The sequence below is a fragment of the Geospiza fortis genome, unplaced genomic scaffold (genome assembly GCF_000277835.1).
Source record: "Geospiza fortis unplaced genomic scaffold, GeoFor_1.0 scaffold394, whole genome shotgun sequence".
Lineage (NCBI taxonomy): Eukaryota > Metazoa > Chordata > Aves > Passeriformes > Thraupidae > Geospiza > Geospiza fortis.
In genome coordinates, this window is record NW_005054509.1 from 499,729 (window position 1) to 511,333 (window position 11,605).

General features: G+C 43.7%; 1 protein-coding gene across 4 annotated transcripts in view; it reads left to right on the plus strand.

Moving 5' to 3' along the window:
- Window positions 1–10,034, plus strand: part of FAM120A (family with sequence similarity 120A) — a 42,003-nt gene extending 31,969 nt beyond the window's left edge. For 2 of the 4 annotated variants that reach the window (XM_005428856.1, XM_031063505.1), the window contains 4 exons: window positions 62–199; window positions 1,610–1,751; window positions 5,492–5,588; window positions 8,065–10,034. In XM_005428856.1, coding sequence (XP_005428913.1) covers window positions 62–199; window positions 1,610–1,751; window positions 5,492–5,588; window positions 8,065–8,376 — 689 coding nt within the window. In that variant the 3' untranslated portion in view covers window positions 8,377–10,034. Of the gene's footprint in view, window positions 1–61; window positions 1,485–1,609; window positions 1,752–5,491; window positions 5,589–8,064 lie in introns of those variants that run through there. The other 2 variants (XM_031063504.1, XM_031063506.1) reach the window with 2 other exon arrangements.
- The last annotated feature ends 1,571 nt before the right edge of the window (window positions 10,035–11,605 follow it).

Sequence of the window (11,605 nt, forward strand, 5' to 3'; positions counted from 1 at the left end):
TCCCAGTTGCCTGGCCCCCTCACAGCTTTTCCCCTGTCTTTCTTTACCCTGGGTCTAACAGGAGTCTATGGCTTTGGAGGCCCTTATGGGGAAACAGTAGCCACAGGCACTTACCGGGCCTTCCGGGTGGCGGCAGCGGCAGGACACTCCGGAGCCTTCTCTGGCAATGACAGCAACAGGACTAGCAAGTTTCAGGGCGGTAATTATACCCAAACCCCTTTTCTTAGAGCTTCTGGCAACGGCTTCCTCCACTGTATGGGTTGGTCTGAGGCTTTCCTACTGACTCCCTGTCTCCTTAACTGTCTCAGCTTCCCTCTCTAGAGCCTGCCCGGCTGCTGTCTGCTCTGCTCCCATCCCTGCCGCAAGCCCCCAGTGCCAGCCTCCTGATGCCAGAAACCTCTTCCAAACACAGGAGAGCCCAAAACCCAGCAGGCAGCCTGTCTCCTGTGCTCCCACTGGTGAAGAGGGCATCTGTAACCCACTGGCCTCTGTATTAACAGGGATTTTCCAAAATGTGGGGACAGTTGAGCTTTTTGCAAAGACCTAGCATAGAAATGACTCTCTTTGGTATTACTGCTGAGCCCTTCTTTGCTGGCATCAGTGCTGGTGTGGACACAGGAATGGGATTTACTTCCCTACCTGCGTACCCATTGCTTACTTCTGTATGTGAGATGATGGAAGCTTGTTGAGGGTAAATTTTTCCCACATATTTAGCTGTTGTTTCTGGCCTCTGAGCTTTTATTCTAAGAGCAAACATACCTCTAGTGCTTCATGTGTGGATAACTCTGGCCCTGCAAACCATCGCATTTGGAACTGAAGGACTTGCACAGGGAAGTAGGAACCTTCTGGATGTAAGCTGTAGTGTAGTTCCCAGCCTATAACATTTGGAGACTAATTATGGCTGCATAAATGCTGTGGTTTGTAACCCTTTTGGTGCTGATGGTCTTACCAGTAACATCTTGCTCAGTTCACATACCTGGATTTCTTGAAATACATGTTATGCCCCAGAGCTGATTTACTATAAAGACATGAGCAACTTGAACAGAAGCTGTAGTTGCATCTTAGACAACTGTAACTTTAGCTGCCTTCTTTGAGGGGAAATGATAAACACACCTTTTAAGCCAGATCTGTTTGAATGCTACATTTTTATAGCAACTTAGTGTTAGTACAGCTTATCCAGCCTAGTAAATTCTTTATTGTCAATATAATCTGTGTGATTTATGCTGATACTTGCTGTTGGCTAAAAAGTGCCTTGAACCTGCAAGAATTCCTTCTTCAAGAATGTAGGAAAAAAACCAGTCTTCAGCCAGCTTGTAAAACTCCCCTGGTTTCTTGAGGCCTATCTCAAGTATATTTTCAATTACTGAAACTGAAGCATTCATGTCAGATAATTTTTCTTTTCAGAATTCATATCTATTTTTAAAAAGGGGTGGGGGAAACAGGCTCTTGGAGTTCTAACACTTCTGGAATACTGCAAAATGAGCAATAACCTCACAGTATCCCTAGAGGAAATGGGGTGGTGAAATCTGGGCAAACCAGCTTTCCATTCATTTGGAACTTTACTGTGATGATTGTGAAGATCAAAGTTTGGTTTTGCTTTTATGTGCAGGAGTCCAACCTATTCCTTCTCAGGGAGGGAAACTTGAAATTGCCGGCACTGTAGTCGGCCATTGGGCTGGAAGCAGACGTGGACGAGGGGGTAGAGGGCCATTTCCTCTGCAGGTGGTGTCCGTGGGAGGACCAGCCAGAGGGTAAGTGCCAGCCTGGGAATGTGCTGCTCATGTGGGATTTAATGGCTGGGGAAGCAGGGAAAACAGAAGTTGGAAGCAGTAGAGATTGCATATGACGCACTTTAGGACACATGGCGTGAATTACACCCACTGAATATTCAAGAAAAACATTGGCATTCCTTTTAAGATGCTTTACACCAGTTATTTGTATAGGTATAAGCATTTTTATGTGCAAATAAAATTCATACTCAATCTGAAATATATATACACACAAACACAGAGGTTGCTTTTGAGTGAGGAAATTACTTTGGGACTTTTCCATGAAACCAGTAGATGCATTACATTAAACAGCTTTCTTTTTCGTTGAAGGACATTTATCAAGAAGCATGATAATAGTCTTAATAACTACATTATGTAATCCTGTGAAGCAGAAAACACTTGAAGGACATTTCTGAGTTTAATAGTTCTCTGTTACAGTCATGATGGAAGTGTGCTTAAAAGAATATTAATTTCTTCAGCTCTTCCACTTCATTTCACTACAGCTGAAGTTATAGGTGCACAACATGTCTGAAAAGCAAGTACTTTATTACAAATATATCTGGTTTGTTACTTTTAAGATGGTATTTTTTCCATAGGCTTGCTGGTTCTGTGCCTTACGGAACTCTCTTTATCTTTCTTTAAGGTTGTGTCTATTACAGAAGACAAACCTAAAGTACTGTGTATTGTGTCTGTCTGTATTAGGAATGGAGTAAAACTGATGGATTTATTGCCACCTTGAGCTAGGGAGCAGCAGTGTGAAAGACTGCACCGCATGAATTTCATCTATCTGTTAACTTACTCCAGTGTGCACTATGAAGCTTCATGCTGGAGTCAGCCAGAGCTGTTGGAATGCATGTCGTGTTGGGCTGAGTGAGGAGCTGGGTTAATCTGAAGCCCTGGGAGAATTGGAGCTGCTGTGGGGCCAGGGAGAGGCAGGAGCTGTGGGAACAAATCTGAGCAGGTTCAGTGGTTGCAGAGCTGATTTTTTGAGGGAACCTCATTTAGCTAGGACTGCCCAGTTCTCAAGAATGAGATCCAGCTGCCAAAACAGAAGCATTGAGTGTTGTTTTAGGTGTTTCAGACAACTGTCAGGTGCCTGGGTAGGTGTGGGGGCAGGTTTGGGAGCCCTGCACTGATCCAGAGCAGCATCTGGAGAGAGTGGGAGTGAGCAAAGGTGGGGAGGAATGAGGTTTGCTTGGGTACCAGGGGACAAAATAACCTTTTTCACCACTGAAATGAGGTTCTTGGGTGATCATCGGTTCTGTTTTTCATGAGGATACATGAAGAGAAGCTGGTTGCTTCTCCCAGTGATCTGCACTGTGTGTGGGGAGGTGATGGCTGCTGTCCTGCCAAAGCCAGGGTCTGTGCGCAGCCTGGGGCTCAGAGCTCAGTTACATCCGTACAGGACAGCAGTTCCTCCATCTCCTGAAGGGGGAGATACCTGAATTCACACAGAACATCAGTAGCCAGGATCTGAGAACCCTCCTTATCTGGGAAGTGAACAGATCACTGAAAGGGTGATCCTGCCAGAAAGGTACTCCTGCCAGTACCTTTATGACAGAGAAATATGATTTTTCAGTAGTAGATTTCAATTTGAGATAAAATGCCTGAAGTTTCTTCTCGTTGGAGGTACTGTCTTAAGGCAGTATGGTTTGGTGCAGATTGTCACCCCAAAGAGACAGGAAAAGTGTCAATGCCAGATCTTCCGGTCTCCATCAGATCAGCACTGATAGGGCATTGGTCACATGTAGAGTTACTAGAATAGGCCAGAGGGAAAATGACTGCAGGCAGCTTACCTGTTTGTTGGTCAGTTGATACTAAAGCAGAACCAATAGGAAAACATGATCATGTTAAGGGTTCTGCCTAAAGACAGAACCATAGAAATATTTTGAGTTAGAAAGGATCATGGAGTTCAACCCCTGGCCCTTCACAGACACTCCAACAATCCCACCCTGGCAATGCTGTCCAAAGGCTTCTGGAGCTCTGGCAGCCTCGAGGCCGTCCCCATTTCCTGGGGAGTCTGGGCAGTGCCAGCACCCTCTGGGGGAAGAACCTTTCCCTGAGATCCAGTGCTTTAACAACAGGTCCATGTTGGCAGAGGTTATTTCCTACCAAAGGTCAGAACTAGGAAACAGCACAGCAGGTTGTCTTAGTTCATGACCCAGTTTTGCACACTTGTATTCCATTTTTATCTCTTTCAGCAGAGGGGATTGAGTCAGGCTTGTTCACTGCATTGCCTCATGTCTCCGCAATGCTGAGCTCAGATGTTGTTCTTCTTGTGTAAAATTATACCAGCTGCTTTGTATTAGCCTTGATCCATCAGTGTATTTAGTGTGATTTTCTGAGTGGGAAAAGTTTTACAGCTACTTGAAGGACACACTTTGACCTTGTAAAAAGAGAGCCAGTGGGGTTGGCAAGGAGGGAACACAGTGAGAGGGACTCACATGCAAACCACAGCTCCTCTGTTCATTCTCTGCTGTCGCTTCTAAACCCCAGAATTTGATTTCTTACTGCCCAGTGTGGGAATTCACAGCATATGAGAGGAGACTGGGGGGCACAGTGCAGTTCCCCTGGGCTTCATTCAGCTCAGGGACCTGAGCAGCACGCAGCCAGCCCCAGTGGGGTCAGGTGTCACACCAGCACCTCCTACTATTAGGCAGCACATCCAGAGCAAACATGGGGCATTCCCAGGCTTCTAGAGCAATCCAGTATCTCTGCTAGAGAGAACAAGGAATTTTTAGAACATTGACATAGGAGTTTGTGACATAACGAGTGGGAAATTCAGTTTCTGCAGCTGATGGAGTTAAAGCAGTTGTAGCTGAATCCTGGAATTGCTGCAGTTGGAAAAGACCTCTGAGATCATCAAGTCCAGCTGTCAACCCAGTACCTACCACCATGCTCCTCTCTAAGCCATATCCCCAAGTGCCACATCCATGTGTTTTGTGAACAGTTCCAAAATTATGACTCCAGCACTGCCCTGGGCAGCCTGTACCAAGGCTTGACAACCCTTTCTGTGAACAGATTTTTCCAAATATATCTAATCTAAACCACCTTCCCTGGCACAACTTCAGACCAAGATGGGAAAGTTTGGTTTCATCTGATGTAATCTGTATTGAATCACACTAAAAACCACTGCCTAATGTGTCTAAGTTGGGAGTCTCCATTGGAAGGCATCCCAACATACCAATTGCCACATGCAAAATAAAGGTGAAGCTCATTTATTCCCTCAGTTCCTTAGATAATTTTGTACCTACACAACTTTTTAATTCTGCCTTACTTTCTTTTATCAGAACCTGTCTCATGTGTTTACATTGGGAGATGTTACTTAATGGGGGAAATGGCTTTCTGTGTGGTTCAAATTGCTATTTTTGTAAGGTGAAAGTATTTTGAGCTCTGGTTTTAAAGTGCCACAAGGATAATTTGACACTTGGAAAATGTTTCTGCAAAGCTTGAAAATATCATTTATTGTTTCTTTTGAAGTGAAATCTAGAAAGAGACATTTTATTGTTCTGGACCCAAAAGGTTTGTTGGGTTTGATACAGTTGCAAGCAGCAGAACCCTACAATTCAGAATTAGGTGTCTTTCCTCTTTGAAAATGTGTTGATGATAGGCACTAGACAGTAAAGCTAGGGAAATAATATAGTCTGGCAAAACTAAATGTAAAGCAGTTGTAAACAAAACTGATCAGTGTTTTATTTTCTCCCCTTGCCCCACCCCTGCAGGCGACCTAGAGGAGTTATCTCCACTCCGGTGATAAGAACTTTTGGAAGAGGTGGAAGGTACTATGGGCGAGGTTATAAAAGCCAGGGAGCAATTCAGGTAATGAAGCCATGTGCCTGACTGCAGCACGCTCTGGGACGGGCTGGGCTGGGCTGGACTCCAGACCAGCAGCACTTTAACAGCTCCAAGTGTTTCTGGCGACCCGTGGAAGCTGTGAGCCGCACAGCGGTGACAGGACAGGCTGGTGTCACAGCTCACTTAAAGCAAACTTTGCTTCTAAAGACAGATGTGGAAGAATGTATTTTGACATGAATCTTGTGCCTACACAGCTCTAACCAGCCATGGGAGTAGAAGAAAATTTAGAAAATGGGAGAAATGCAAAGCTGAAACAAATTAGCAGTTCTGTTCCTGCCCCCACTCTTCCCCAATTTTTTTTCCGGGACCATGGTCCAGACTCATGAAGGAAAGTTTGTAGCAGTGAAGGATCTTTGCTGCTGCCATGCTCCAGATCTAAGAGGTCACTCTAAACTTCTTGGGAATAGCAGAGCAGCCTTTCCCCCTGAGCATGCAGGTTCCTTCCTGGTGATATCCTGCAAAGTGTTCATGGATCATGACTTCTGTCTGTTCCATGGATCCTTCAAATATAGCTGAGGCACACTGCTGACCTGTATGAGATGTCAGTTGTTTTCAGAGTTCTGTTTTTCTTCCTTTTCCATGGTTCTGGCTGCTATGCAGTTTGGATGAATGAGTAGTAAATAGTTGGAAAAACTTCCACAAGAAATACGTCATATGGACATGCCATTTGTCAGAGAGACCTGAGAGTAGGGGGGTGTTTTCAGGTGTCAGACAGTAAAAGAATGTTCTCCAGTAGATAATGAAGGAACTATTAACTTCCAGTAAAACTTACTGTTTTACAGTTGTAAAAATTAAAATACTTCTCTTCCTTGTTAATTTGCTGTGTACACAGACTATATGTCTACAAATGTACCTGTGGATCTGAAACTTTACATTTTAAGTAGAAGAGAAACCACTGTGTTAATAATAGAGCATCTAATTTATGAGTATCTTAAGCTTTGAAATAAAGGAAATCCTGAAAACGAGCTCCCAAATACTCCAGGCTTATTACAGGTGTACATATGGGAGTATAGTTCAGGTAATAGCTGCAGGGTCTTGACAAGTGCCATCAAGGTTGGGTATTTGCATTTTTAATAATGATATGTAATTTGGATGGTAAATACTTGTGATCACAAGGACCTGTGTGTAAAATTGTGCCTGGAGAAGATAAGTGGCATTCTCTAGGGACCTGAGCTCATTGCATTTTGTGGTCATCAAGGCCATATAGGATGTTTCTTCTATAGGAAGATAAAAAAGATTATTTAAAATGCACATGGCAGGGAGAACTTGGGAAAGTTCCCATGCAGTGAGTGGATTGTGAGAGCCAGGTGAGGCTGGGAGGTGCCAGTGGCCCCTCTGCCTCACTGAGGCAGTGCTTGTGCAAGACTAGGCTCAGCCAGAGGCACTTCCTCCCCTCAGCTTGGGAAGCTGACCAAAACGATCTCTTTGGATTTATCCAGCACACCACACTGCTCTGGTTTGTCCCAAGATGAAACTTTTCACTCTTGTTCTGGAAAGAAACTAAAGCATGTCTTGAAAGCTGAATTTAAGGATGTCTGTAAAGAGGCACGATGACAGTGATCACCCATACCTGTGCAATGGGACTGAGAATTGTGATTATCTGGATAATGAGAATGCTAGAGAACAGCAGTTCTGACTCACCTGCAAAGTGCTTCTGTAAAACCCTTCAGCAGCTTACTGCAGGTGTTCTAGTAGGTAACAGTGGAGGTTTTTATACTGCAAAGCTGTTTGCTGCTGTTTGAGACATCCCTGTCTTAAGCCATTTCTTAGCACTTGACTTTGTGAACAATGTGACAGACCAGTGTGCTGCTTCTTAGCAGCCTAACCTGCTTATTTTGGTTTGTTTAAAGGCTATTATGTTTCTGGAACACTAAGATTAATTACAAATACTTAACTAATTGTATGCTGCATCAGTCTGGTTTTTATGGCTATACTCAGTCTTGTACAATTTTACTATATGCTTTTTTATGAAAGCCTTTCCTAATCTTGCAAGCATATAGCTTGGTGCAGGGAATAGTGCATGGTGCTTGTGCACTCCTACAAACACTGGCTGGAAACAGTCGTGTTTGTGTTTGAGTAACACAGAATCCTGCCACTGAATCACAGCACACATGAACTAAGGAGCAAAGTGCAGCTGAACATTGATGCTCAGTTTTGGTGTTTCAGACATTTATGTAGCTCTGATGTTGTGAAAGGAGGGCAACAGCAAAGTTAAAACTAAAGCATTGCCCCAGGGGCATCAGAAGGTTCTGGGGAACACCGAAAATCTTCTCCATGTATTTTGTGGGCCACTTCTTTCAGCAATGCCTAATATTTGGTGTTCACTCACGACCCTGTGCCCTGCATGCTGCCTGTTGTAGTGTCCTTATATCAGACTGTACATTTATATACATTTTTAGCACTGGTTCTTCAGTAATTCTCTTCTTTTTTTAACAACTAGGGCAAACCTCCTTACGCTGCTTCAGCAGAAGAAGTAGCCAAAGAACTTAAGTCAAAATCCAAGGAATCTAAATCCTCACTTGTGTCTTCAGATGGATCCTTGGCTGAAAATGGAGTTGTGACTGAGGAAAAACCAGCTTCCCAGATGAATGGGAATACAGGAGACATCAGGGCTTCCAATCAGTCTGAAAGTGCCTTGAGTAATGACTCTAAAATGTGCAATACGAATCCTCACTTAAATGCACTAAATGCAGACAGTGTTTGCCATAAAGATGATGCTCTTGAGGCCACTGTCTTAAAAAAAGAAGAGTAAACTTATTTTTTATAGAGGGTGAAGGATGTTGGGAAGGGTCAGGATTAGGAATATCTGGAAAGAAAGAGAGCCTACAGTTACGTACATTTTTTCCTTTCCGTAAGAGAAAAATGAGGACTTTGGAAATTCGGATCCCTCTTTGATGTCAGAGATTTAAACAACACATTTTTTAGTTTTAACCAGTTGTAGTCAAAATGCTACAATAAAACAAAAAAAAAAAAAAAAAGAATGAAGAGCATTTGACTCCCGCACTTAAAATGAAGTATACATAAAGTTTAAACTGGTTATGACAAAAGCTTGTAGTTTTGTTTTTTGAAATATAAAGAAAACAAATTTTGGCAGTCTTTAAGTATATATAGCTTAAAACTATAATTTTTAGTACTTGGCACCATATGTATGCCATTATATTTGATTTTGCATTACTGTGTCACAATAAAGCTTTCTTTAAGGCTTTGATTTCATGATTATGGGGGGAAAAAGGCACAACCACAGTTTTTTCTTTCTGAAATCTCATCACCGTTGCCGTGGTTCTTTTGTGTTAAAAATGTGCAAACTCTCGAAACTACCAATTCTCAGTAACACTGCAGTTCTGCTGAGTTCAATAGACATCATACATACGTTACGAGCGAGTTAAACGGAGATAAACTTGAAATCATAGAAGATGCAAACGACCTTTCAAAACAAACACAATGTGTTAGGAAACTTTTTGTGACTAATACCATGCATCCGTGATCAATGAACTATGTGGTTTTGAATCAGACGTAGACCATTAGTACTACTATTTGAGCTAAACTTCTGCATGGTTCATGATTTTTAAAGTGTGTAGTTAATATTATGCATGTTATTGTCCTCTTTCTTCCATTCTTACAAGTACTGTGCCCATTTGCAAAACAAAAAAAGCTAATAATCAGTAATAGTCCTATAAAAGATGTTAACTATGTTTAGTCATTGACTGATCTTGCTCTAACCTTAAAATTTTGTGATTATTGACCTCTGTTGCATTTATTCTAAAACTTAAAAAAAAAAATTATCTAGCCGTTTTGAATATCAACGTTACCCTGGTGTACTCATTGCTGTATGCATTATTGTTCTCTGTTGCTGTTTTATGCCTTCATATTAGCAAATATGAAATTCTGTGAAAAACAAAAAAAAACGCTTTGATCTTCAAAAAAAAAGTACCCCCCTTCTGTAGCAGGAAACAAATGGCTTGTTCTTGAGAACTTTCCCATCAAGAATTTAGTATAAGCAAATATACCTGTATCATTTTGATGTTTTTGTTAGTGTTTCCAAACTTAATGTACTTCAAAATCAGAATCATTTCTTTATATTCGTTTTCATATAATTCTCCTGATGCTCTTCATCACACATTAGTGATCAGAAATGAGGTGTAATTCCCCATTCCCTGCCCGCCAGAGCTAAGTAGGTATCTTAATGTAAGTTGAAGGGAGTTCTGCCCCAACTCATGGATTGTGCAAGAATGAACTACTGTTGGGTTTGGCTGGTTGTAGATGGATTGTGGTGTGGTGTCTTTGAAGGCTATTGAATGCAACTTACAGTGCTTAATAAAAATCTTTATTCTTTTAGTATAAAATACTGTATGCCTTTTTTGTCAAGTATTTTTTTAATTAACATGTAAATAAAAGTTTTCCTATGCCCAAGTCAAGTGGTTGAGTTGCCAGGATCTGTGGTGTCCTGCTAAAAGGCAGAGAAGGGAAGCATGGCCTTTGGTTGTGGCTGCCCTATTCCTGGCAGGGTCCCAGGGCTTGGAGCACCCTGGGACAGTGGAAGGTGTTCCTGCCCTTGGAAGGGGTGGCACTGGATGGACATTAAGGTCCTTCCAGCCCAAACCATTCTGGGATTCTGTGCTTCACTCGCGGCTGGGGGACACCACACCTGGTTGGAGTCATGCCTTGGCTTGCTGGTGTGTGCAGCTCCTCTAGATGTCACCTTTAAATGTCAGATGGGTGAAGAGATGCAAATAAGCCAGAAATAACGGGGCAGTTGTTTAAAGAAAAAGAACTGCAGGCGCTCACAGAGGTTGTTGGGGGTGGGCAGCGAGAGAGTGGAGGGCAATGCCTCTACAGGGCTGCGATCCAATGAGTCTGTTACACAAGATCCAACTGACAGAACACGAGGAGCAGCAGATTTACACCTTGGTGTAAACTGGGGGGCTTTCTCCCCTACTGTGCCTGTCTGCTCGCTGTGTTAGCTACAGCCTGGGGTGAGCAGTGGGCACAGCTCCCTCTGCTCTGCCCCGAAGCCCAGCTGTTTTCCACAAGGGACAGCAATCAGTCTCTCCTCCCCCGAGACGGATCCCCCTGCAGCAGCCGGAGGAGTCACGTCCCTGCCCTCCCTGCTCTGTGCAGTGTGACTCGCCCCATGCCAGCGCTTCTCTGCTCTGACAGCATTCCCACTTCTGGTTCTCATGCAGCTGCAGGACAACCCTTGTCCTATTGCCCAGCAGGTTTCCTTTTCAAGCCCAAACTGGGAGCTGGCATGGAATAACCAGCATCAGCAAACCCAAGGTGCATGGCCGTGGTCCCATGTGGCAGTGCCAGTCCCTGGTGTGGGTGCACTGGGAATGGGCTGGGACGGGTGGGCTGTGAGAGCCCAGCGATGTTCTGTGACCCCGCACCCCTCGGGACGAGCACAGCGCTGCCTGCCTGCTGTCCCAGGCAGCTTCCTGGAGGACAGATGCATTTAGCACTGACACAGTCCTCTTACAGAGAGCTAAACTGACTACAGGATCGGTGATCCTATGGAATGACTGCCTACTGCCTGGGCTTGCTCCTGAAGAACACCTTTGACACCTGAATTTATGAATAGAATAGAATAGAATAGAATAGAATAGAATAGAATAGAATAGAATAGAATATGGGATATTTCAGTTGAAAGTGATCCATAAGGATCATTGAGTTGAACTGCGTGATCCCTTCAAGGCTGACCAAAATTTAAGCTCGTTTTTAAGGACCATAATCCAAATGCCCCTTGAACACCGACAATTTGGGGCACTGACCCATTCTCCAGGACCATGATCGAGGGTCTGACCACCTTCTCGGTAAGGAAAGCCCCGGTGTGACCAGTATCTCATTAGCCAGCTCCAACACAAGAGTAAAACTGGGAGAATCCACTCTTCGGGTGGGACGTGGGGCCACTGTCCGTTCTGTGCCTTCAGCGACAGCATCGGGGCTCTCCCCTCACAACCCGTCTGTGTTAACGAGCAGCGATG